The 26,632-nt window shown below is 56.3% G+C and overlaps 2 protein-coding genes and 1 long non-coding RNA gene across 5 annotated transcripts in view; all 3 read right to left on the minus strand.

Annotated features, from left to right (window-relative positions):
- Positions 1-3,623, minus strand: part of POU2F3 (POU class 2 homeobox 3) — a 72,972-nt gene extending 69,349 nt beyond the window's left edge. For both annotated transcript variants that reach the window (XM_081799285.1, XM_081799284.1), the window contains exon 1: positions 3,580-3,623. In XM_081799285.1, the coding sequence (XP_081655411.1) occupies positions 3,580-3,607 (28 nt within the window). In that variant the 5' untranslated portion in view covers positions 3,608-3,623. The remainder of the gene's footprint in view (positions 1-3,579) is intronic.
- Positions 3,624-13,900: 10,277 nt separating this feature from the next.
- The window catches only part of OAF (out at first homolog), a 17,239-nt gene continuing 4,507 nt past the window's right edge, over positions 13,901-26,632 (minus strand). Inside the window, exons 2-4 of one of the 2 annotated variants that reach the window (XM_081799290.1) lie at positions 17,155-17,289; positions 16,080-16,257; positions 13,901-14,974 (exon numbers count right to left, since the gene is read on the minus strand). In XM_081799290.1, the coding sequence (XP_081655416.1) occupies positions 14,718-14,974; positions 16,080-16,257; positions 17,155-17,289 (570 nt within the window). In that variant the 3' untranslated portion in view covers positions 13,901-14,717. Of the gene's footprint in view, positions 14,975-16,079; positions 16,261-17,154; positions 17,290-26,632 lie in introns of both variants that reach the window. The other variant, XM_081799289.1, reaches the window with a different exon arrangement.
- On the minus strand, positions 17,611-26,626 carry LOC145716302 (uncharacterized). The gene is made up of 2 exons (XR_014138898.1): positions 24,688-26,626; positions 17,611-24,553 (listed from the first exon to the last, which is right to left on the minus strand). It is a non-coding gene; the product is annotated as an uncharacterized LOC145716302 (long non-coding RNA).

A 26,632-nucleotide genomic window follows, 5' to 3' on the forward strand; every position in this document is an offset into this window, starting at 1 on the left:
GATGCTAAGACACTGAGAACCAGTTCTTGTGGGTAGGTGGCTGAGGCTGATGGGTGGGACGAACTCTTGGGTCTCAGCCTAAAAATGGGCCAACACCGAAACTCCCCAAGATGCCATAGCCTTTTGCCTGTCCGACAGCACTTGCCGGGGGTGAGTGAGGGAGGTGTGGGGTGGGGCTAGTCTTCTAGGCTCTTATCTGGGCAGGCAGGCGACTGAGTAGCCTCCTTGCCATCACTCCTTTGCCTGGGGAGGCCTAGCTGCTCTGTGTAAGATCCCAGATACCAGACACAAACCCTCATCAGCCTCACCGGCACCATCACACTCTGAAGCTGGGGCAAGACCTGCTGACCTTGCCCTCCCTGTGCCTTGGCCTGACCCATGAGCAGCCCCTCTTCATACATCTGTGTACAGGATGTGTGTGTGAGCCTGAAGGAGAAAAGTCTGAGAGGAAGCGTCTCCCCCGGGCTGCAGGCTGAGTGTCCACAGTGTGCTGAACCCCCAGGTCCAGGCTATGCCGGGGCCGGGGGTTGGGGGAAGCAGAGAGCCTACCCTTCTCTCTCCTACTGTCCATCTCCATCTCTCTGAAGGGACTGGAGCTCCCTCCTGACTTCTTCCTCACAGGCTCATCAATGGGGGCACTTTTACCAGAAGGAAGCCAAGAGGCCCACCACTTCTGAGCTAGTCATGAGTCCAACTGTCTCCTGGAATAGACTTCTGTCACTTCTTTAAGATGAAGCCACTTCCTCTCACAATGAGACCTTCCAACCCAAATGGTGTTCCTGAGCTGTAACTGGTATCAGTCTGTGAGACTTGATCCCAACCTTGATAGGCAACAGTGAGGAGAAAGACAGAAAAAGAGATGCCCTGGGGCAACCAGGTGTTCCCCTCCGGCCAGATTCCCACTGTTTTCCTCTGTTTCTTTCCCTCCCCAGCTGTCTGTCTGACTCTTGTCTACCCCTTTGCCTGTTTCTGACCCGGGAAGTAGGGAGGCCGCCCCACATCTTGGCTGGGGTGCCCCCGTGTCTGGTGACCTCATGCCTGCTCAGGTGTTCATGCTCCTGGAGAGAAATGCTCTATAAAGTACAAAGTGCCCAGACCCCAGGCCGACCTGAATCATGGCTTGCACCCAGGTCATCTGAGTGGAAAGATGGGCCGACTCGGGGGCCACAGAGCTCGTGGATCTGAGTGCGGGACTCGGTGTGAGTCTGTGCCCTATTTTGTGTGCTCTTTTCCTCACCCAAACTGTTCCAGTAAAATCAGTTGAGGAGGAGTCCCCAAGGGCCCAGGACTGGAAATTCACAGAGAAAGTGCTGTTTGTGAAGAAACAGCAGGACACAGAATTCTGGGAGCTGGGCGGGGGGGGGGAGAGGTAAGACTCAGAAGAGACCAAATTTCCACCAAGAGGATCCTGGACTAGAGACCCTAGAGCGGGACCTGTAATGAGACACTCCACAGAGGGACCCTCCACTTCAGACCCCACACTGAAAGACCCCATAGGATGACCTCAGACTGAAAAGCCCGAGAAGACCCAGCAAGGAAAACCCTCGAATGGAGACCCAGTCAGAGAGATCCACAGAAAGTCCCAAGCTGAGAGATCCCTCTGAGGTGCCACTAAAGGGGAACCAGACACCACTGAGGGGCCGAGACTGAGAGAGCTCTCAGGGTGGTGCAGGTCGACTAAAGAAGTGAGCTGGGGAGGGGCAGCAAGTAAATGTAGACTAGTGAGTCAGGCAACCCACCCAAGGTAGATGGGAACCGTATCTTGGGTTTAGCTCAATCTCCCCTTTTGCATTCGGAACCAGGAGATGGTGAGGGAGGCGTCAGCCTGGAGCTTCCTGCAAGGCTAGGGTGTGGGGGGCTTGGCCCTCTCAAAGCTCTCCTCTCTGCCAGATCCTCTTAGCCCCTAGGCATTTCCCTGCTGGGTCCCAGCTGTCCCACCTCCTCCCACTTCCTCTAGAGCGGGGAGCCTCCAGTAGACAATGAAGTGGAAAACCCCTAGGAAGTCTCTGATCTTGTCCCTAAAGAACTTCCCACTGAGGGCCCACCTTTCTGAGGTCTTGCTCCCATTCCAGCCTAGGCCATCGTGAAGTGGGGAGAGCAGGGGAACAGCCCCCAGGAATGCCCAGCTCCATGTTGGTGCCACAGGGTCTGGAAACAGACTTTCTCCAGATATTGGATGACACCCAGTTGGATGCTTCCTTTGGCCTCATCTGGCCCTTTCTGGCATGCCCTGGCACCTGGGGATCCACGCAGAGTCAACATCTCTCTGTGAGGCTGACTTTCATTCAGCCCTGCCAGGACCATGTTTGGGGAACTGTGGACCCTGGGTCTCCTCATGCACCTGCTGCTGCCTGTTTTCAGGATTGGTGGGGCCCAGGAAGGGCCAAAGCCTCCAGACTGCTCTGTTCTTTGGGGTGGGTCAGGAAAATTGTCTCTCCTCACTCTTCCTCCCTACTCCTCCAGAAAGGAGAGCAGGTACAAAATTCCCATCGACAGCCCTGAAATCCTAAATAAAAGTTAGGTGGTGCCGCCCTCCCTCTCTGAGAGGCAAAGTGCTGGTTTGAAATGGCCAAATCAGGTTTAGCCTTCTACACCTTGAGTCTGTTCTCCACTCAAAGCCTCAGACCTCTAGAAGGCCCACCCTAACACCAAACGTGACCATTCAGGATTAGCAGCACCTGCCCCAGCCCATCTGTGGAAGGATGGATCAGCAGGGTGAGTGGAGGGGCTTCGGTGCATGCCATGCCCACACACCATTCACACAGGGGAAACTGACTCCTGGAAAAGCATTTGCATCCCCTAGCTTCCTTCCCCTGAAGAAAGGGGGGCTTTGTATCTGAATCCATGTGACATGGAACACAGAGGGTGGACCTCTCACCAGCCTCTCTGAGACACGGAAATGGAAGCTCCCCTAGTACCACCAGTATATCCACAGAGTCTGTGGGTAGGCACCGCTTCACCCGTGGGGTCTGCTCCATCCCCCCCCCAACACACGAGGACAGTAGACTCACCTCTGATCCACAGGGACACATGTTTCCACAAGCCCTAATCAATACATCGCACCTGCCCCAGGTGTGTCTCTGTAATTGCCAGGCCCCACTTGCTTCTCCTAGCGCACCCCCACCAGACCTTACAAATGCCCACTCTGCCTCCACTTCACATAAAGGACCGAGACACAAAACACGGAACATGTGGATACAAGTATTTTCCTCACTTGTGCACTCCCAGGTCCACACCCCTGGCTGAGTGAGTGAGCCACCCTATTGCGATCAGTGAACAGAACTTCAGCCAGACTACAACAGCTCAGCATGCCCAAGTCCCACACATCGGCCACTCTCCAGATTGGAGGCTTCAGAAGCCCTCCCACCCCCTACACCCGTAGTCCCCACCGCCATTCTTTTCCAGGGTTCCCCAACATCCACCTTCCCACGCCGCCGGCCCCTGGGTGACCCGCTACCCACACTGCCATCTCCTGGTCGCTGGGGAAGCAGACAACCCCCCCAAGAACGGTGCCCCTCTCCTTCGCCCCCTTCGCCCCTTCTCTGACACCTGTCAGCGCTCACTCCCTCCGCCCCTCACCTGTGTGCATGGGTTCCAGATTCACCATCCTGCCCCAGGCGGGGCCAAAGCCAGCGCCCCCCCAGGCCCCTCGCGACTGCCCCAGCCGGGCCCCCTGGGAAGCCAGGGTCTCCTTCCTCCCGCCCCCGGCCGCCGCCGCCGTGGAAGCCGCTGCCGGGGCCGTCGCCGCCGCTGTCGCGCGCTCCGCTGCTCCCGCCCGGGCAGCGCTCCGCACCGCCAGGATTGCCACACTCCCCAGGTGAGCACGCGGCGCGGCGCGGGGCGGGGGCCGCCGGCCACGCCCCCCTGGCAGGGCCCCCGCGCCTGGCCCCGGGCCCATGCAAACCAGCGATTTGCATACGGGGAGCTGGGGACCTGGGGAGGGGGACAGGGGCTGCTGCCGGGGCGGGTCCCCACCCTGCGGAACACCTGTCCGCTCTGACCTGGCCGGGCAGCCTCTCCCTAGGGCGCCCACAGCCCCCCAGACTCCTGGTCCAGCTCGCCCTTTTTAGGAACCCCTGATGGATTCTCCAGCCGGGGCCTGAGCTGCTGCCTGGACAGACTCCCAAAGGGTAAGCGCTGCAAGGAGTCTAGAGCGTTTAGAAAAGCCGTGGGGGTGTTCTGGAAAAAATCTGGCTTTGGAGTCCTCTCTCTCCATCGCTTACCAGCTGGGTGACAAGAGCCAAGGCTTTTCACCTTCCTGCGCTCAGTTTGCTCGTCTGTAAAACGGGCGGGTGCTCATCACAACTGGCATCTATCTATATGCAGTTGAGCAGGTGGCCAAACTCACCTAGCGCGCCCCCCACCCGGAACGTGCTCACAACATCCTGGGAGCTGGATGGGGCCCAGCTTATTATCCCGTTTTCAGGGTGAAGACATTGTCCCCTGCCTGTCCTCCAGGTCCCAGGTAGCTCTGAGTTTCTATGAGAAGATGATGTGAAAATTAGTTACCAAGGTCAGGGATTGTGGGGACAGCCACCTGCCTCATCTACAGAGGTGGGAAGGGACTCACCAAAGGCATACCATTTCCTAACGAGGAGCCTGACTCAATCAGGTCTCTGGACTCCCACTCCAGTGCTCTTTGTACCACCCATTATAGACTCATCATCTAAGCTCCCCCCACTCTTCTTCTCCATTCTTTAGGTCCCAGGAAGTGGTGCCAAGGCCAAGGGCTTACCTGTCTGTAAGCCCAGAGAGCCATGGGCTGACACGAGCACAGGACCTTGCCCTCCTTCCAGACAGGTGTCCCTACTAACCTACCTTCATCTTAGTCTCAAGGACTCTTTCCTGCTCACAGAACAGGTCCTGGGCGCCTGGGTGGCTCAGTTGGTTAAGCGGCTGCCTTCGGCTCAGGTCATGATCCTGGAGTCCCTGGATCGAGTCCCGCATCGGGCTCCCTGCTCGGCAGGGAGTCTGCTTCTCCCTCTGACCCTCCCCCCTCTCATGTGCTCTCTCTCTCTCTCATTCTGTCTCAAATAAATAAATAAAATCTTTAAAAAAAAAAAGAACAGGTCCTGAGCTTTTCTGCCTCTTTACGGTGTCTTTCATCTGACATGTTTCCCACCCCCCACCCCAATGATCCCTATTATAATATCCAGCATTTATTTTTTAATTTTTTAAAAAATATTTTATTTATTTATTTGACAGAGAGATAGAAGAGCACAAGCAGAGGGAATGGCAGAAGGAGAGGGAGAAGCAGGGTCTGCACTGAGCAGGGAGCCCGATGCAGGACTCGATCCCAGGACCCTGGGATTATGACCTGAGCCGAAGGCAGACGCTTAACCATCTGAGCCACCCAGGCGCCCAATATCCAGCATTTATTGAGCTCTCGCTCTGTGCCAGGCACTGTGCTAACCAACACTTTAAAGGCTTCCGATCTTGTGTAGTCCTCATAACAACTCATAAATAGGACTCTTATTATTCCCATTTAACAGGTGGGTAAAATGAGGCTTAGAGAGTGGAACTTGCCCGATGTTGCACAGCCAGGAAGTACCAGGGCTCCTGTTCTGAAACACTGCACGTTACTCCCTCTGCACAGTTCAAATGCCACCTCCTTTCTGAAGTTGGAAATGATCGGATCTTTTACTAAATTAGCATAACACTTCAGTGTGCTTCATAGCCCTTGTGGTGGGTTCCTTGGGACTTTGCTTACCCTGCCTCCCGGTCGTTAACTAATTGGCTGCCTGTACTCAGTGCCAGGACACACAGGCTTTGGGGGAGGGCTCAGTGGGTGCCACAGAGGCCTTGAAGAAGTAGGAAGTGCCCAGTAAGTCCCTGTTCGGGTTCATACGAACCACGCTCCGTCAGTCACATCAACTTTTCTTCCCACTCTCGGCAAGAGGGAAGAGGACTTTCTTCTTGATTCTTTGGCTGGGGGAAGAGATCAGTAAAGGCTCCTTGCAGGCCCCCTGAACCCAGGGATACCTCTCAGGACACCTCTACCCTGTCCCTTCCTTCCCTCCTCTTCTCCCTCCTTTCCCTTCCCTCCTCCTCTCCAGGTCTGGCTCCTTCCCTGAGGTCCCTTTCTCATCTACAGCTGTATTTCGCCTACCATCATGCTAGAAAAATGCCTGCGCATAGTTCATATACCCCCACGTGCTTGTGATTTCCATATGTCAATTTGCATAGCATCTGTGTGACTGCGTACACCGAGGGTCTGCTTCTCTGACCACCATATCTGGGACCTGCTGCTTCTCTTTCCATGTGCAGAGTTACCTTTCTTCTCTGGGCTTTGGTTTTCCAGAAGCCCGGGGTTGCGGGTGGGTGGGGGGTGGTGGTGGTGGCATGTGACTAATGGTTTCCAAGGGCCTTCTAGTTCCAGCAGGCTAGGATTCTGGGGCCCTGGGGATGAAGTGGGGGCAGAGCTCTTGGGGATGGCGAACCACTGAGCAGAGGTGGGACCTTGAAGGTTCACAGTGGGAAGCACAGGATTCCAGACAGGGGGTGGGAGGATGGGAGGGTGAGGGGGTGGGGGTGGGGAGAGGGTGACAGACATTACCTCACCCTCATCCCTGGACTCATTCATTCAATAAATATTGAGTGCTTCCTATCTGCCAAGAGAGGCGCTACATGCTAGGCAGGCACCTTCTTATTTACTCAGCACACCTTTAGGAGGAAGATACAGTTTTGGGACTCCTTTTATAGACGAGGTTCAGGGAGGTTACTGCAACTAGTAGATGGCAGAGTTAGGAGTTAGAACAGGTCTGCCAGACTCCAAAGCTGGAGCTTTTATTTATTTATTTTTTATTTTCAAAGATTTTATTTATTTATTTGAAAGAGAGAGCCAGAGACAGCGACAGAGTTATAGCAAGAGAGAGCACAAGCGGGGAGTGGGAGAGGTAGAAGTAGGCTCCCCGCTGAGCAGGGAGCCCAACGTGGGACTCCATCCCAGGCCCCGGGATCATGACCTGAGCCGAAGGCAGACGCTTAACCCACTGAGCCACCCAGGAGTCCCTAAAGCTGGTGCTTTTTTTTTTTTTTTAAAGATTTTATTTATTTATTTGAGAGAGAGAGAATGAGAGAGAACACATGAGAGGGGATAGGGTCGGAGGGCAAAGCAGACTCCCTGCCGAGCAGGGAGCCCGATGCGGGACTCGATCCAGGGACTCCAGGATCATGACCTGAGCCGAAGGCAGTCGCTTAACCAACTGAGCCATCCAGGCGCCCAAAGCTGGTGCTTTTAATCCTACCCTCCAGTGTCTGTGCTGAAGTCTCCCCTTCTCTTCTGTAATCATGTCACTCGAGGTAGAAGGAATGTAGACTATCATTCATATGAGGAACCCAGGTCCACAGGGGGAGGAACTTGCCCAGGGTCACGGGGCAAGTGGATAAGTCACAGCAGAGCAGAGACCTTTCTGTTCTCCCTGCTCCTCCTTCATATGCTCTTCCAGAGTCTTAGCAGGTCAGGTGTGTTAGTGGCATGCAAATATGGGGCAACGGGCAAAGCTGGACAATCTCTATTCCTTCCCTCTCCGACTTGCTTGATGATCATTTTAATTAAATGAACTGAATGGGAGTGCAAAAGACCTCTTTATCCCTTCCTCGTTCCCAGAACTCAGAATCTCCATGAAACCAGCTTTTTGAGTTCTGGGCAGATGGGAGATCCCGGGGAAGGTGCCAACCCCTGGGCCTAATACTCCGTGTTCTCTGTTTGGCCTGGGAGAAGAAAAGCTGTGGGCAAGAGAAGAGAGATAGGAGGTTGCCTGGAGGTTAGAAAAGGAACAGAGGAAAGAAAGGGAAAAAGAAACAAGGAGGGGAAATTTCATTGCCTTTGGACTTCAAAAGAGGCCTATGCAAATGCAATGCAAATGACATGCAAATGAGAACTCCCTGCTTCCCTTACCCCCACCCTTTCTCAACAGCTGGAGGACTTTTTCAGAGAGTAGCCAAAACCTTACTCCAGGATACTGTAGTCCCCAAGCTGTGATCAACTCTGACTCTGCTCCAGGTCCTCCTGGTCTTCCTGGGGTGACATCTGATCCCCTTGGAAGTCACTAGCTCCCGAGGCCCCATTTCTACTTGAGCAGGCCCTCAGCTTCTTTTGCTTCAAGGACAGAAGCCTCCAGGAACCAGCCTCCCCTTTCAGACACACTGCTGGATGCACTATCTCCCATTGAGAGAAGGTGCTTAGGGGAGGGAGGTGGGCCCCTGGCCCTGTTCTCTGCCTCGGCAAAGAGAAGTGGCCTTCTTGGCTGTGGGCCCTGTTGCTCACTCTCATTTCCTGTCATGTCAGCTGGATTGAGTTGTCAGGGTTGGGAGAAGGGTGGGGAGGGAGGCAACCTGGAAGGCCACCAAACAACAAGTCCCTTCTAGCTCCTTCTATCTGCCAGATGGGCTGTAGTGCCCAGAGCGTGGGGGTACGGGGTTGGGGTCAGCTCCCTGCCTTGGGGCAACCACAGGGAATGGAATGGATCCCAGCTCAGGCTTCCCAAAAGAGCAGATGGAAGGAAAGTAGAGGCCAAGAAGAACTTGCAAGCCGCTTTTAAAATCACACCTCAGAGACAATCTGATGGCTCCATTGCCAGGAGGAGTATTGCAGAATGCGGGTGGGGGGGCTAGTGTCAGGTGACAAAGTGAGAGGTGCTCTGGGAACCAGGATAAAGCCACTGTTTCTGGGGAGTGGACCAGAGAGGACAAGGGAGTCAGGGCACTGAGCTATTCCCTGCCCCTGATATCCCTAATGTTGAGTCCCCATCCCCGGACACGCCCCCCCAATACCAAGCCTTCGCTCACCTCTACAGGGAGGAGTATACACATAAACTCACTGCTCACTTGCACTTGAACGTTCTGAAAAAAAGTAATGATACGGATTTGATTTTAAAACAGCATAACAACTATCTTCCAATGAGCTTTTTTGGTCTCGGGGACTGCATTGGGCCTGGGTCTGGCCACTCTGATGACACCTTCAGCAGAACCCTGCCTCAGTCCTTTCCGGACTCTCTGGGTCTACTTCAGCCCAGGTAAGCCTCCAGGTCCACCCGCTCGCTCGGGGCAAGTCTAAGGCCAGCGCGCCCTCTTGCGGTGATCGGGGGGCGTGTGCCCTGGGCTCGAGCATCCTCACTTGTAAGACTGGAGACATCTCACTGCTGTGGTACCCTGAGTGTCCCCTCCGTGGCTGGGGGGCTTATGGGTGAGGGCCCCAGTGCCAGGCATGGCGGAGATATTGAATCTTGGTTTCAGAGTGCTGTTGGGTCTTTGGTCCGTGCTCCCCATCAAATGCCAGACTTTGCCATGGAACCCCAGTTTGAGTCAGCCAGCCTTAGCCCAATCAATGCAGTGACAGGAGTCCTGGCCTTGTCTGGTGGCCATCCTGTTGCTGGACAGCTCTGCTGGTTAAAATATTCTACTTCCCACAGTGCCCTCTGGGGCTTCTGAGCTACACCCCGACATATAGAAGGTCAGCGGCCATTCCCCCATTCATCCATTCAGAGAGTGTAGTGAGTACCCACTGGTGCTGTGCGTTAAGCTAGGGGCTGGAAACGTATTGGAGACTGACCCTGTCCTCAGGAAGCTCACAGCCTGGTGATGCTCGCGGAGCGGGGAACAGGGAAGGCAAGTCCCTAATACTGGAGCATGTCCTCTAACTGAAAAATGGAGGGGTGCTATGGGGGCCTGCTGTGGAGCATGACCTACCGAAATCTGGGGGTGGGCACCAGGAAGAGCTTCTTCGAGGACCAGACTTCTGAGCTGGGACCCCCAGCAGAGGGGAAGGAAGTGGGAGCAGGAGTCAGCAGTACCAGCGAAGGCCGGCAGATGCGTGGGACGCCGGAGTCCCTGAAGCAGTGGAGACGACATCCCAGAGCGCCAGAAGCGGGAAAGCCCGGGTGAGGGAGGGCCTGATTGAGTGGGAGTAGTTCACTGGTGTCAGGAACAGACGTCTTCGTCTTGCTACTATGGATTGCAGCACAGCCTTGAGTCGAGGCAGCGAGGTTGGGAATTGCTGAGGAAGAGGACGTTGGCAAGAAGCGTGACTGAAGACACAGGGAGAAATAGGGCAGAGGTGGAGAGGGACCTGGGGATGAGGTGTTTGTTATTCTGTTTTTGAGGTGGGAAAGATTTAAATCCTCTCAGGGCTGATGGGAAGAAGGCAGGAAAGAGGAATGGGAGAGAGTGAGGGGACAGTTTCCCCAGGGAGGAGGGGGGGAGGGCTGGGATTCAGAGCCCTGGGGTCTGGAGAGAGGGGGGCACCTCCCGCACCATCACGGCAGGACGGGATCAGGAAAGGCCTGTGGGCATGCGGGCCCAGCAGAGATGGGGCGGTCTGTGCCCGCTTCCCATGACACAGGAGAGGGGGAGCCACGATTGGAGTGGGCCCTCATCCCTCCTCTCCCTGCTCAGGAGTCAGGACATTCCCTCAGCCCGACCCACAGCTGGAGCCACGGCCGAGGCGGGCAGTGGATCACCGCAGGGGAGGTGGACACCACACCCGCCGGGCCTGGGGCCTGAGGTAGCTTGTGATGTGCCTTCATTCCCTCGCTCCATCTGAACCCCACTCCCCGCCGAGGCCGGGCTCTTCTTCTCCAAGGAGAAGGGATGCACTGAGTCCCTGCCACGTGAGCCTGTGTTTTCCTTCACCTCCCTTTTGCTTTCTTCCTTCCCACTGTCCATTCTTCTGGGTCCCCAGCCCGGACTGCCATCTGAGCAGTCAGGGTCTCTGCGGGGAAACAGAATCAACGCAACACGAGGAACGCCTTTAATGAAGGTGCTGCTGATTCACGGAGGTGCGAGCAGGATTAAGGGAACCAGGGACTCGGGACGCTGAGAGGCTGGGGCTGAAGAGGCAGGAGGAGGAAATCGTGTCCTAGGAGCCCAAGGAGGTCTGGAGCTTGGAGGAAGGAAGCCAGTGCAGAGGTGTGGTCCAGAAGCAGCAAGGAGCAGGGATATATGCCTGGAAATTCCTCTCGTCCTGCCCTCTGATCTCTGGTGCTTCTCACTGGCTGAGCCCGAGGTAAAGGGGCCCAGGTGAGACCGATCCACAGGTTGGTGTCCTGGGTCACAGAGCAGAGCAGAGGAGTGTAGGGAATGAATGGGGGGGGGGGGCAAACCGGAACAACCAGCAGGGCTACCTACCTGTTACCTGGCTTCAGTCAATAGTTGAGATCTGAGAGGAAACCCCAGAATGCTTTATTTAATGTTTCTCAAGGTCAAAATGGCCAACACCGTACACTAAGATCAAGTGATAACAGGTGTGATGGTTCATTTCCCATGTCAGTTTGACTAGGCCATGGTGCCCAGTTGTTTGGTCTAACACGAGTCCAGATGCTGCTGTGAAGGTATTTTTGTGGATGTGATTAACATCTACAATCAGTTGGCTTTAGAGAGATTGATTGCCCTTGATAATGTGGGTGGGCCTCATCCAATCAGTTGAAGACATTGATAGCAAAAAGTGAGGTTTCCCCAAGAAGGAATTCTGCTTCAAGATTGTAACAGAAATCCTGTCTGAATTTCCAGACAATTGACCTGCCCTGCAGATTTCAGACTCAGGACGGCAACATCCACTTTTGCCTAAGCTGCCAGCATTTTGGAGTTTCTAGACCCCACAATCACGTGAATTAATTCCTTACTATAAATCTCTCTCTCTGTGTATCCTATTGGTTCTCTTTCTCTAGAGAACCCCGACTGATGCAGCAGGAATGTGGGGAAACGGACCTCTCATGCACTTGCTGGTGAGGGTGTAAATTGGGACCGCCCCATGTGGAGGGCAGTTCGTCAGTCTCTACCAAGTACTGGGCTTTGCAGCGCTCCGTGTTTAGCATTTCTCTACAGCATGGCTTGGAAGAGCCAGTCACGGACAATTCGATTGTCCACCCGTGCCACATGCCTAACAATACGAGGTAGAATGCCAGCCCGCAAGGACACACTGATCGCCGGGTCTGGAAGCCCTTCGAGGCGGCCGCCTCCTCGCAGATGAGGAACTGGGGGCTGGTGACGGGCGTGACGTACCCCAGATTGCACACAGCTCAGACGAGGCCGGTATCCCCATTCCTCACAGGCATCGTTACCCTCAAGCTTTGCTTCTTGGGAGAGGTCCTTGCCCTATTTTTTCCAGGCTCCTTGGTGGCTCAAATCACCACATCTAGGTTCCAGGACAAGACTTTCATTGACTAAGGTTGCAGAGAGAGGAGCCTGAAGAAAACCCATGGAACATACAGCAAGGCCCAGCCCAGGCTGGGGTGATCCTGCCAGGGAGCGCCTGGTACCACTTGTGGTTCTCTGGCTTGAAGAGGCTCCCATGAGACCCAGGGTCCTGGCCTCCCACCCGGAGCCCTGCTTACCTTGGCCAAAGGGACCAAGCAGGAGCCTGCTCCTGCCGACTCCAGTCGCAGGGGACCGGTGTGCGTACCCCCATATATTCAGTGCTTGCTACTGCAGGACTGCCCCCCCAGTGGGGGCTGCACACCTCATACTGCGCCCCCTCTCCCCACCCCGCGGGTGGGGTGAGCTGTGCTCTCTAGGGTTCTAGGGGGCCAGAGTGATAAACCCATTAGGGTTAGTAGGTATGTGTGGAGTAAGAAGGCTGAGGGTTGGATCCCAAGGGTGCTCTAACTAGCTGTCTGACCTTAGGCAAGTCACATAATTTTACTGGTGAGCCACATCCATAAAGTGTCACAGAACTGCTGCTACAAACGAGCCGACGAGCTACTTGATAGGAAGGCGCTTCGTCAACTCGGAAGCACCAGAGAAATGAGCGTTCCTTGTAGATACGTTACCTCCCCCGAGGGTTTTCACAGTGCAAAAAGGCCTCCTTAGGAAAGTAAAGCCTTATCTGGGTGTTTCTCAAATAGCTGACCCTGGACATGTATTTAATGAGCTGCGCTCCTGAGTGATTCTGAGGTACACAGAACCCTGAGACCCTTGCCAGACAAGTGACTGTGGTGGTGGCATTGGAGGGACCTGAGAGCGAGGGGGTGGGCAGGGAGGGGGGAGGGTCGCTTGGAATGGGCGGGAGTGTGGGCTTTGCCTGAGTGTGACATCAGCCTGAAGTTTCAGGGAATCTTAATTCTCATCCCCATGCCCTAAGACCAGGCAGGGTAGTCTGTGGTGACAGGGTCCAGAAGCCCCCTCATGGCAGGGACAGGCAGGCTGGGAGGTGCTAGTTATTCCCAAGGAAGATTAGAAAAGCACTCTTCAAAAAACAGCCTTATTTTTGGCCATTTGACAGTGAGTAAGAAAAGTATATGACCTGGGGAGCCCACCCCCAGCAAATAAGGCACATATAAGGTGGGAGGTGGGAGGTGCCTTCTCCAAGCAATCTCCTCTCTTTATACTGGGAGGTACTTATGATGTGAAGAGGCCTTCAAGAGGTCTGGTTTAGCTGTCTCAGGTTTACAGGTAAGGAAATGTCTGCTCTTTTCACTAACGATATTAATAACAGCGAATACAGTGAGCACTATGTGCTGGGCACTCCACGTGTATGAACCCACGTCAGTCTCACAGTTAAGCTCATTTTATAGCTGAGAGTGCTGAGGCACAGAGAGGTAAAGTAACTTGACCCAAGACTGCACAGGAAATAAGAAGCAAGGCCGGGATTTGAACCCTGGAAGTCTGGTTCTGGAGTTTATGCCTTATTTCTTACCTTAATCTAGCTTATGCTGATTACTGTCTGACTTGCTCATCTATGTATGCCTCTTCTTCTTAAGTGCAGTTTTGTCTTATCCTTCCTTAATATGCACCCCCCCCTCCCCCATCCTCTCCCCTCCCAGCTGCCCAATGGCTGAGCACACAGCAGGTGCTTTAGAAGGTGTCCCAAGCCGGGTCACCGGTAGAGTAATGGAACCCTTCTGACACCAGGTGGCAGCATTGGCCAAGAGTTCTCGCAGAACTCTGCATTGGGCGCTGTCAGTCAAATAAAAATTTAAACTTTTATTTCTGGTACAAATGATAAATACTTTGCATTAAAAATCTGGAATTCAAGTTTTCCTCATACTTCATGCTCCCTCCCTGCCCCAGAGCCTTACAAAAATATTTCCGTCTGGGGGGGCACGCTGGTGCCCGCTGTCTCGACAGGGTCTGGGTCTGGGGGACAGAGTCTGGGTCTGGGGAAAGGCACGCATGGTTTCGTCTCAGGGCTGGGAGGTCCTCACCTGCCCCAGCGCTGGAGCCAGCGATGACAAGAATGCGCTGTGATCTGGTTGTAGGGGCTATGGCAACGTCCCCGACAGCCCCCTCTCTGGGGCAGGGGTCCCCTCGGTGTTGGGCATTCGATGGTGCAGAGGGGCCGGCTCCTTCCAGATGGGCGAGTCGGGGGGTGGGGTGGTGTGGGGGCGGGGGGAGGTCGGCATCCCAGGCATAGACACCTTCTAGGGTCTAAGCCTTCAAAGAGTTAAGTAGAACTGCGGGCCATCACATTTTGGTTGCTTGAAAGAGAACACTTCAGGGGAGACTAAGGGGAGGAGGGCAAATCTGGAGAGCCCCCTTCCCTCTGTCCCCAGGGGAGGCACGGGCTGGGAGCGGGGGCTGCCTTCACGAGTTAACCCCTGCCGTGCCACACCCCTGTTCACAGTCTAGCATGATGGGGCCAGAGGCTCCGGGGAAGAAGGGAGAAGGGCAATAAGGCCTCAGTGGGGGAGGGGGTGCTGCCACCCCCTCTGGAGGCTGGGGGAAGCGCGGTGGACCCGGAGCAGCTACGTCGGGGACCACCCTCGGCGCCCCCGCCCCCGCTAGGGCTCCTCGTCCCAGAGACACAGCTGCTTCTGGGGCACATAGAAGTCGAAAGTGTAGCTCTTCTGGCAGCTGCGGATGCCGCACTTGTAGGGGGCTGGCCGGTCGTGGCTGTGGCAATATTTGAGCAGGCAGGGGTACCAGGCCAGGCTCAGGCCGTAGCGACAGACGCACGGCTTCCCGCCGTCCACCACCTGCCCGCAGCGCGGCGGCTCCGAGGCCCCGGGCAGAGCCTCAAACACGGAGCTGTCCACACCTGGCGGAGAGGGGCAAGGTCAGCGGCGGGGAGAGAGCGGGAGCCCCCCCCCTGCACCCCGCATGGCCTCTCGGGGGCCTCCCGTCAACCCCAGCAGCTAAGTCTGGGCCCGGAGGGGTGGAGCCATCTCCCTGAGGTCACGGAGTAAGGACGGAGAGAGGAGGGAACCTGGGCTGTCTGACTTCAAGGTCTCCATGTGGCGCACGCTGCCGCCCGCGCTTAGACACCTCGCTGAACTAGAATGCGACGGGATGAGTGGGAAGTCAAGGGCGGCTGCTTCAAGGAGGTGGTTGCGAGGAGGGCCAGCACGAACGTGCCGGGATGTCAGCGTGGCCAGGGCACAGGCGGGGGTGCTGGAGGGAGATGGCAGTGACCTGGTCTCTGGCCACGGGAGGGCCCGGCCTCGGGGGTGGGGTGGGGACGGTATCAGACTTGCACCGCAGTGTGGGGTGCAGCTCACCGGGGAGCGCTGTGTGCGGAGGGCAGGACCACAGCTCTGTTGGCCACTGCGAAATCCAGGGGTGCCCTGGGAGGGGCAGGCACTTGCCTAGTGCTCAGCCGGCTGGACTGGTAACCGCACCATCTCCCTGTGCCCTCTCCACGGAGGACCTGAGGACAGTCCTGGGAATGCCAGCAGTAAAGCCACACGGGCCGAAAGGCAGGGAGCACACAGAGATGGGGGGGCGCCCAGGGATCGTGGGGGAGACATGCTGGCACCAGGGGAGGCTCAGAAGAACGGAGAGGTGCTGACTTCCGAGGGGGGCGGCAGACACGGGTGGGTAGGAACGGGTGGCTTTGGGCCCCACCCGGACCCTGCTACCTGGGCCTCCCTCCACGAGGTCCCACCTGTGTTCTCACTAAGGGAAGGAACGAGGTAGGTGCTGCCCGGGTATCTCCCTCCAGGGGGCCTAGCAAGTCACAGTTCTGTGTGTCTACCCAGAAAGGGTCGCTCCTCTCACTGAAGAGGCACACAGGCACCCCTTCCTCCAGGAAGCCTGCCCTGACCAATCCCAGCCCGGTTGAGGGGTCCCTCCTCTGGTCTCCCGTATGTCATGACTCTCTATCACGGGCCCTGCGATGCTGCCATGCGTGACACCCCGCTGACCTTGCTCCAGCCAGAACCGGACGTCCTCCTGGCGGGTGTAGATGCTATCAGCGGCCTCGGCACACACATTGCGGAGATGGGGACTCAGCAGGCCCCCCTGGCTGAAGTTGACGGCGACGTCCATGTGCAAGTGCTCCGGGCCCCGCACCTCCTCCGCCTGCCTCACCGCCCGTGGGTTCTTCTGTGTGGAGAGGAAGAGCCGCTCCCACCTGGCCCCAGAATGTTCTCTGCCCATCCCTCGCCTGATGCCTGAGTGTCAGTCCAGCTGAGGCAGGTCGCCTGGAGCAGGCTGGCAGTCAAGGGCCACTAAGCATCGCCTCTAACTGGTGGAGAAACCAATGCTCAGGGCACAGCCAAACCTTTCTAGCTAGTCACTGGCTGATGTCTGGGGGCTGATGGGGAATTCTGACAGTGGCTGGGGGTGGTGCTGGGGGCAGCCAGGCAAGCAGTCCCAGGGCAGAGGACCTCTGGGGTCCTAGACTGTCCAACATGCAGGGAGCGGGGTCTCTGGGAAGGGCCTAGAGCAGGCCGAGCTGGAGAGTTTAGGGAACTTAGGTGAGGCTGGGGAGAGGCTCAGGGTCCAGGAAGGGACGGGGCACAGGCCAACAGGCTGAAGCATTCTGAATACCGCATGCATTAGCTCATTTAATTCCCAGAAATTCTCATTTCTCAATAAGAAAATAGAGGCTTTGCAGGCGAGGTCGCTCCTGCAACGTCCCCTGGATGAAGAGTGGTGTCGCTGGGGCTGAAGGCAGATCTGACCTCAGAGTCCAAGCCCCCAGCCTCCACCATAAAGGGGGAGGAGCTGAGATTAGGGGACTGGAGGGATCTGGCAGTTGGGGGTCCATGCAGATTATCTATCTGGGGTGTTGGGGTTAGGTTTGGCCTGGGGCAAATCAGGGGGATGGGGAGTACAGGGTGAGGGTAGGGTGCCAGGGATGAGGGCCAGGGTGGGTCAGGTGTTGGGTGGGAGACTGAGGTTGGGGTAGGGTCCAGGCTTGGAGCCAGGCTGGCTGCAGGGCTGGGGGCTCTGGGGCAAGAGCTGGGCCAGGGCAGGCCTGAGGCAAGCACTCACCTGTCGAAGCTTGGCCATGGCCTCACTGGGGATGATCTCATTGTGGTGCAGCCGGGTGACAAAGCAGAGCGCCTGGAACTGACTCTGCCCCTTCTCCAGTTCCCCCAGGATCAAGGCTCGGAAGATCTTCACATCCTGATGGGAAAGGGCAGGAGGATGGGGACAAGCTGGAGTGGGTGGGGCCCCCCTCCCAGCCCCCACCCAGGGCTCTGCTCAGGCCTCGGGACAGGACGCAGGCCTGGACCCTGCCCTGCAATGGACATTTCCCTCCCGCTGGTCTAAGAATTTTTATCTTTTCCATTTAAACCCATGACTTAAAAGAAAGCACACACCCCAGATGTTCCAAAAGCTCCTGGAAAATTCACATAGTGAACCACTAAAAAGCTTCTCAAAACAGAGCTGTTTATAAGTATAGAACTTCGCCTTAAAAGAAACAGCACTTTTTTGGGGTGCCTGGTTCATTCACAGCTGATGCGGCCCCTTGGTGGAACCACCCCTGGGGCACCCAGATCAGGGTGGGTCACAGGCGCTATAAACTACCTGACCAGGGCCTAATAGGGGAAGGGCTGAACTTCTTACAAGGATAGATTCCAGAGTTTCTCTCACAGACATTCTTATTCGGGAGGCCCAGAAATTGGTGCTCCTCAAAAATGCCTCAGTACTTCCGATCTGCCAGACTCCAGAGGGCACAGGACAGGGCTCAGGGCAGACGCAGCTCAGGCTGGCTACAGCTGTTGCCAACTTCTGGCCTGAGGGAGCTGGGATGGCTCACCTTTCTCCTCCCCTCCCCACTTCCCCTTTCCCCACCAGCTTACTAATGGCATTACCAGCAGGCCAATGGCTCCTTTCTGTTACTCACTCATTGCATGAATGGGGAAGACTGGAGGGGAGCAGAGGAAGAAGGGAGAGGGGGCCGTAGGGCAGGATGGGATCCCCCTCCCAATCTGGCTGCTGGAACCCTGTGCTCTGACCCACCTGCACTCAAGGTAACCCCTGCTCTCACCCAACTCTGTGCCTTGGCTAACTGCTCCCAGTGAGAAATCAGCAGGTCCCGGTCAAAAGGGGTCTAAATCTGCCAAGACCCCCCGGCCAGGGAGGCACCCTGGCCATAATGACCATGCCCCTCTAGAAACCCGACGGCCCTGCCTTGGCACTGAGCAGAGACAGCCCTGTGTAGCTATTCATCTTCCAATGTACATGCCCTGGCTTCGCCCACTAAGAGAGCCCGCATTCACGAAGGGCTTACTGAGCACCTGCTAGAGTACAAGTGCTCCGAAACAGGGGCTGAGGGCCTGCAAGGCAGTGAGGGGCAGCTGCACCCCAACTCTGCAACGTATAACCAAGCCCCAGACATATCTTCCAGCTTCTGTAAGCCTCACTTGTAAGACGGGGACACTGGGCCATTTATCCAGACCCCGACTCAATGCTCAGCAGGTGCTCGCTGTGGTGTATCTCCTCCCTGCAGGTGCTCGGAGCCAGTGAGTGCCACCCCCCGCCCCCGCCCCCTGCACTGGTGAAGTCCCTTGCCTCTACAAGGACTTTTCTCTTGCTTCCTTCTACTATAAATGATCTCTAGGACAAGGAGGTGTGGGCATGTATGGGAAGATTTCCCGTCTAATAGTGCAGAAATGGAAACCAAGGCCCAGCTGGTGAGAATGGCCCCATGAGGGTTTTGTTGATGCCAGACTCACGGGGAAGGTGAATCAGAGCTCGGGTGAACCCCAGCTTCCTCTCAACAGGAAATCCGTTCTTGGGCCATGAGGCTGGCATCTCCTCGCCCTGCCAGCCTGGGCCACCCGATCTTCCATTCGCTCGGGTCGGCTGAGGAGACACTGGAGGCTAGTCCACTAGTGTATTTTCCACTCGGGGCTCACTTCCTGCCACGTGAGACCTGACACCAGACTTCTCCTCTGAGGGCTTGAGTCAGCTGGGTGTCCCTGGCAGGACCCCGGGGCAGGAGCCAATGTCTACTTCCCGGGGATTTTCAGCAATGACTCTTCAAAAAAGAACCTTATCTAGAATAGTCACAGCGTCTTCTCCAAAACCCTGCGGTCTCTTTGCTCGGAGATATCATCTGCCCACCGTTAAGAGAAAGCTTTTGAACTCTTGGACCAGACCGGAGGATAAAAAACAACAACAACAACAACAAAAAAACACCTGTTCTGAGTCTTTCCCTGACTCTATTATATTAAACAACAATGTTGGCGACAACAGCAAAATGATACCAAAATGGGAATCTGATGGGGGCGAAGAGAGGGACTGAGGATTTCTCATTGAGAGAGAAGATTGACTTGGGGAGGGCAAAGATTTACTGAAGTTTATAACTGGAAGGGACAAGTCATTGTTATTATGAGTCAAAAAGGATGTATTGTCCTGTTTAAAATCTTTACAACAATAGGAGGTAGGGAGGATGATTATTACTTAGTTGGGAATGGGTTACTTGCTCAAGGTCATGGGACTAGGAGGAAATGTGGCTGGAATTTTAACCCCGGGCAGTCTGACTCCAAAGCCTGCGCTCTCTCAACCACAAGGCCCCCACTGCCTCCCAGATGTCCTTGATGCCTAGCTCAAGCAACCGAGAGGCAGGGTGGGCCGCCTTTGGCCACACAGCTGGCAAGTGGCAGGGCCAGGAACAGAATTCAGTTCCCTCTTCCAGCCATGCCTAGAAGTCCTGTGCAGACCTGCCCTGCGAGTGTGGCAGCTGACATTCACAGTTCTGCGTGACTAACAAGAACCAGCGTCTGACACAGATAGGAGGGTGACATGGGGCCGGGCCACCCTCCTACTCCACCTGCCTGCCTACCTGCCCAGAACCTCTGCGGACCCCTCGTTCTCCAGTCTTCCTGGTCCTGTTTCTCTAGAAAAACCACCTTCCACTTGCTGACCCCTGAAAGGGAGTGGGCACCCCTAGCTTCTGGATGAACTTGGCTCCATCATCCTGACCAGGGTCCCTCCTACCTTCTACTCTCTACACCTCCAACTAACTGCCAAGGTGCCAGGGGCCCCTTTCCGTCCAGCACAAAGGGCAGGGGGAGAGGTCTCCCTGCTTCGGCAAACATCTGGCCCGATGCTAGGCCCAGGCCAAAAGGAAGCCTGGCTCCCAAGCTTCCTCCTCGCCCAAGAGTGCCCTGGGATGAGTCACGTGGATGTGGCCTAATGCCCAAGGCAGATGGCACAGCTGGAGATGTCAGGGTGCTGGAGGCAGGTTTCTCAGGTCCAGGACTCAGGCTAGGACGCCCGAGATGGAAGTTTCTATAAGGCTCCTGCTCGCATGAGCTCCCGGGAACCTCCAGCCCACCGGGAGTGGGCCACCAGGAAGACGCGGAGCATCGGATACCAGGGCGGCCACCTGAGTGTCAGGGTGTGGCGCATGCGCCATGGAGATCGTGAGCAGTGGCTGAAGTCCTCTGTGGTTTTAAGTCAGGAGTAGGTAGGTTGCCGGACAGCACAGTGATTACAAGCTCGGGCTCTGGCGTCCGCACCACCCATGTTCAATGCTGGCTTTGCTGGTATTAGCCATGTAACCTCGGGGGAACTCACCTCCCTGTACCTTAGTTTCCACATCTGTTAAACGAGTTAAACTCACAATACCTACACCTCCGGGGATTATTGTAAGGAAAAAAGTCAGTGAAAGGTCTCAGAACAGAGTGGGCTGAGCCCTTTGTCTATTACTGTTGCAATCTCTGGCCTTGCTCCAACTGTGATCTACTGCAGACCTGTAGAAGCAGGAGCAAAGGCTGTTCTCCTCAAGATGCACCTGAGGCCCAGAGAGGTCGGGGGACTCCTCTGGGGCTTGTAGGGAATCAGCAAATCCATGGGAGAGCACTGATTAGCATTACCCGGGGCAGAGCCCTCACAGGCACCAGGCTGGGTGGGAAAATGGCCAAGACCAAAGCCGAGGCCCCTGTCTTCAAGGGGCTTCATGGAGATGCTGCCCCTCCTACAACAGTCAGTGCACCACGTAAGGCCTGGGGTGGAGGTTTATGGGGGACAAGTGCTATGGGGCAAAGGATGGATGAAGGGGCATTTGTTGTCCCCTTAAGGATGGGACTGGGAGGCGGGGAAGGAGGGAAGACTTCTCCAGAGTGAGGGACATTTCAGGGGTCCCTGATAGTCAAAGGATAGGGGGTACCTTCTAGCAAAGAGAGTGAACTGAATTTACAGAAGACAGGGAAATGTGAGGCTCTCATGACATCCCCACCCAATCTGTCCCTCCACGTTGTCACTGATCTGCCTAATGCCATTCAGAAGCTCCTTTTGCCCTCGCCCTAAAGTGTACCCTCCCAAGGCTGGCATCCACTTCCACTGACAGCCCCTCTTGCACTCCCTGAGCACTGAACTAAAGAGCTGGCAATTCCCAGAATGAGCAGTTCCCAGCCTTGTGCCTGTCCCTGAGCTGATTCCTCTGCTGGACATGCCCTCTCTCCCTATGCCTACCATCTCTCAGGGCTCGGTTCACATGCATCCCCTCCTCTGGCCTGTCCTCCCAATGTTGCCCTCACCAACCCACCAGCAGACTCAGTCGGCCCCAGCTCCTGACCTCTACAGCACGAATCCCACTGTGTAACCACCTCTTGCCTTACCTTCCAGACTCAGCTCCGTGAGGCTGGGAAAGTAAGGATCTTATTTTTTTTTTTTTTAAGATTTTATTTATTTATTTGTCAGAGAGAGAGAGAGAGAGCACAAGCAGGGGTAGCGGCAGGCAGAGGGAGAAGCAGGCTCCCTGCTGAGGAAGAAGCCCGATACGGGACTCGATCCCAGGACCCTGGGATCATGACCTGAGCCGAAGGCAGATGCTTAACAGACTGAGCCACCCAGGCGTCCTCTGGGAAAGTATCTTGTTTGCAGTGACTCCCCACCCCCTAGAACACAGCAGGTGCTTAACAAGTGCCTGGTAAGGAGCACACAAACAAGAGCATGGAAGCATCCTGAGCAAACCACCTGGGACGGGGTGGGGCAAGGGAGGGCAGAGTGATCAAAGGAAGAGGCTGGTACGAGGGGCAGAGCAGCGGGCCTGAGTCCAGCCAAGGAGTCTGAGCTTCAGCTAGCAGATCCCCCGAAGTCACTGGACTCCCGTGGGTCCCGTGGGTGGGTTCTGAGCTGGATCCGAAACGTGAGTTGTGCTGGTCCAGTGTGCACCTGATTTAAATGCCTTCATAGAGGACCCCATCCTCATGTGGCATCTTCTGCCCCGGCAACAAGTCATCCAGGCCCCGCCTGAGATCTGCTCCTGGTTCAAGGGCAGAGACTAGACCCGACTTAGGCAGTAACCTCAGGGTCTGGCCCAGAGCCGGAACTCAACACTCAGTAGCTGAGTGAATGCCCGCCTGCATGTGCGCTCTGGGGCCTCTATCGGCTGCCTCGCCTCCAGCAAGAAGACTGGTAGTTCTACCACTGCTATTTTGGCTTTCAGCAGGTTCAGGGGATCATTTAGTTCATGACCCAGTGAGGTTCTGGCTGGGGAAGTGACCTTCACAAGTCAGGCGGCTGCAGAGCCAGGATCAGCAGCCCGGACCTCCTGACTCACAGTCCAGGGATCCTTATGCTCCTCCGGGCCCCCCCTCCCACCCCCGTCAGCCCCTGTCCACATATCTTCCTTCTCTGTGTTCACCCCCTGCCAGGCTGCACTTCTGAGATCCACTGCATCTCAGGGAGAGAAGTCTGTGCTGGCCCAGGCAGGCTGGGGCTCGGGGTGAACACCTAGGAGGACAGCGGACAGGTGCCTTGGGACAAGCAGGGGCCCAGCCCTCTGCCCTGGACCGACAGACATCTTGTGCCAGGCCCGGGTGCAGCCTGCCTGGCCAGAGGCCCCAGGGGAAGCTTACTGCTCGGAGGGGGAGCCACGCTGCACAGAGCCCCTGGAGTTCAGCGGGGATGACCGTGGAGCCGGCACCCTGCCCTCCGCTGCCCACTTCCAGCCTCGCAGAAGATGCGGGCCGCCGCTGGGGTTTTATGTTACAGCCCAGCGCAATCCTAACTGCTCACCTGCTTTCCCCCATTCACAGGCCACACGTCTATCATCTTCCTGGCGCGCTTGCTGCTTCCCGAACAATCTCTTTCACACACAGCTGCTCCCGTCTCTCCCCGGCCCCCACGGTTGCTCATGGAGCACGCTGCCTCCCTCGGTGTCCCCCGTGGAGCCTCCACGTCACCCCTTTCTCCAAGCTTCACCCACTCCCTCATACACCCTCTCAGCCACGTCGAACAAGGTCCTCACACTGCTGTCCCACTCAGCCCCCTCCTCCCGAGAGCCCGCCTGCTCTCTCAGCCCAGCCCTCCAGCATGGGGTGCCCAAAACTAAGGGGGCCGGGGTGGGGAGCCGCCCCGCCCCTCACTGCCCTCTGGGACACCCAGGCGGGGGGCCTTCTCTAGGGTTCTCGCCGAGCACCACATCCCCCACTGCTCCCTGCTCCCGGACAGCCAGCACTGTCCCTGGGAATGTGCCCTGCCATCTTTGTCCCCTTCCTCTCCCAGCAAAAAGCGCATGATTCTGAGGCCCGGGCCGAGCCAATCTAAATATTTATCCCTCTGCTCCTGGCTGGAGCTGCTTCATGGCTAGAGAAGGGGCCAGGTTCGTGGGGCTGTGGCCATGAAGAGAGGCAGCCAGGAACCAGCACTCTCCTAACCCCATGCTGGCGGCCCCGTGGCAGACACGGGAGCACCTTGGCGACTCTGCCCAGTCCCCCTGAGCAGGAACAGGGGTGAACGGAGTCAACCCAAAGCCAGGCCAAGCCCATTCCCAGACCGGTGCCCTGGGACTTAGGCTGGCCCCATTAGGGGCACCTGTATACCCTCAGGGCTAGTCCTGGGACAAAAGCTTCTTGTTAAGGGGGTATTAGCGCAGCCACCAGCCATGAGCAGCGGCCCCCTGAGCCCCCAGTTCTGTCAGCCAAATTGCAAAGGTCACTACTGTTCCAACTGCCCCAGGGAACAATGTGAGGCTTTATGTGAATCAACTGCGCCCCACTGTCCCGCTGACTCAGGGCTCCTAGGATGGGCTCCCGACTTCTCTCTCACCCAGATCCCCAGCCCCAACGCCTCCCTTGCTCCCTGCCCTTTATTGGAATGCGCAAGTGGCTGCTGCTTAAACACTTGCCAACCTAAGGGATGGAAGCTCCTAATGATGCTCTGGCCCCTAGAGCGGAAATAAAGGTGCCAGAAGGATGTGCTTCCCGGCGAGGAAGGAGAGCTGGGGTGGGGTGGGGGGGGTGGGCTGCCTGGGCCCTGGCTGGCACCGCTACTTGACTCCTCACGTGCCTCCGCTGGCCTCTGCTTGGCGACAGCCTCTTAGAATTCACCGCTCACCAGCCTGTGAGCATCATGCTACTGTCTCCGTCCTGCCTGTGCGGCGTCTGAGCCTGGGGCACAGAGAGGGTGAGCAGCCTGTCCAGGCGCACGGCTGGTAAAGGGCAGACAAACGTACACAGTGAGTACTCAGGGGTCTCTGTGAGATCTCTTACAAACCGCCCCCGCACCCCCACCTCTCCAGAGGAAGAGTCTCCGGCACAAAGCTCCCAAGGGGTCAATACTCACATCCACTGGGGGTTATGGGCTCGGGGGGAAGGGGTCCAGCCCAAGTCTGTACAGAGGATTCTGCATTAAGGTTTTCTGTCAAACTCCTTGCCTTTCCTCTCCTCTATTCCGGTTTCTTCAGTCTTCTGGAAGGAGCCTTCTTATGGTACGGCCCGCACAATCATGATACAGTGGAAGGATACCTGGATCCGAATCCTGGATCATTAGCTACTTGATCTTGTCAGAGTTACTTTGTAGCTCTGAGCCTCAGTTTGCATAGCTGCAAAACGGGGGCAACACCTGCCTCACGATGCAGCGGGGAGAATCGGATGAGGCTGCGCATCAAAGCAACCAACAGCATGTGACTTGAGTGACCTCTCAGTGCACGAGATCCGGGGATGTGCATTTCCCATCACAAGGCTGCACCCTGTCTTCCTGGGAACAGGAGTCTGTCCTGAGTTTTTCTACAACCATTACCGCCCCTGCTTCTCTGTAGCTTGGGCAGCCTGGTAGGGAAGAACCCCAGTCTGCCTCTCCCCATCTTACTTCTAGTAGCCACTCCTCTCTTGGTCCAAGGGGCAGTCTTCATTGCCTGATCCAGGATCTTTGCCTAGGACTCCCCCTGGACATTGGCATTGAAGGGTGGGAGATGCTTGCCAAACTCCAGGGAGCACATCTGCATCTTCAGGCAGGCCCAATGATCCCTGATCCATGGAGGAATTCCTCAGACATGGCAGAAGGACTGCTGTTAGATCCAAGGGCCCCACGGACATGAGCCAGGTCTTTCCATCCGGTGACTTCTCATAAACTCCTATGAGGAAATGCTCTGGACTCCAGAAATGTCTGGGCCTCTCCTGAAAGCATCTCTGTTGCCCTCTGTTCCCCAAGAAGACAACCCATCCATCACACGCCTGTGTTCCAAACTGCTACATTTCAGGGACCTCACAGAGACAGGGGAGGGGGAGACTGGTGTCTAAAAGCTTCTCCTGTCTGACCTCTGTGTGATGTGACAATCCTGTTATAATAAACAGCCTCCGGCACCCGGCGCGGTCATTTGCACATTCCACATCTTCCAGACGGCTTCCCACGCTGCTCCCCCACCCCAACCAGGAGCCCCCAAGGCAGGGACTCTGGCGCTCTCTGGACTGTTCCTTCCTCTGACTCCCACTCACCCACTGGTGCTTAGGCCAGGGCATGGAGGGCTCACGTTTCCACTCCTTCTGGGTCCTTCAGGGTGACCTTGGGCTGACCCACACCACCATATGGCTCCCCTTATCTTGGCTCCAGCTCACAGCCCCTCAGGATCCCTCCCGCCGCACTTCTGGAGTCTGTGGTTCCTTCCTCCCACCACCCCCCATTGTACCCACCACCCCGAAACAGTTGCACATGACTTTCCCCTATCTTTCAGCCCCACCCTAGCCATCCGGTCAGCACCAAACCACGCCGCCTGGAACATGACTCATCCCCTCCTCCAGCTTTTGGACATTCAGACTCGGGGTAAAGGGGAAAGAGAACTTGGACAGGGACACGAGCTTGGGGCGGGGGCGGGGACCAAGAGGGTTGATGGACAAAAAGCCAGCTTAGAGCCTGGGGGGTGGTGATGTGCCTGGTGTTAGATATGCCCAGTGAGTATGCACATACGGGTATAATTACACACACAGGGTCCGGATTATAAAGGAGAGTATTGCCTGTTGGGTGTGTATCATGAATTACAGTGTGTGTACTGAGGGCATGTGGAATTAGGCCTAACGCCGATCCGCTGCTTCAAACACATTAGGGTTATTGTGCGTAGAATGACAGGTTGCAAAGAGGTGAGTGAGTGTGGGCTCTACCTTCATTTAACAGCCTAACCTGGGCCCTCCTCCAAGTCCCCTCCCTGGAGCAGCCACGCCAGTGGTTCCCAAACTCACTGCCCACTGGAATCCCCGGGGCCTCTTTAAAAATACTGTTGCCCTCAGAGATCAGA

The sequence above is a fragment of the Leptonychotes weddellii genome, chromosome 11, assembly GCF_054177405.1.
Source record: "Leptonychotes weddellii isolate Sample4059 chromosome 11, ASM5417740v2, whole genome shotgun sequence".
NCBI lineage: Eukaryota > Metazoa > Chordata > Mammalia > Carnivora > Phocidae > Leptonychotes > Leptonychotes weddellii.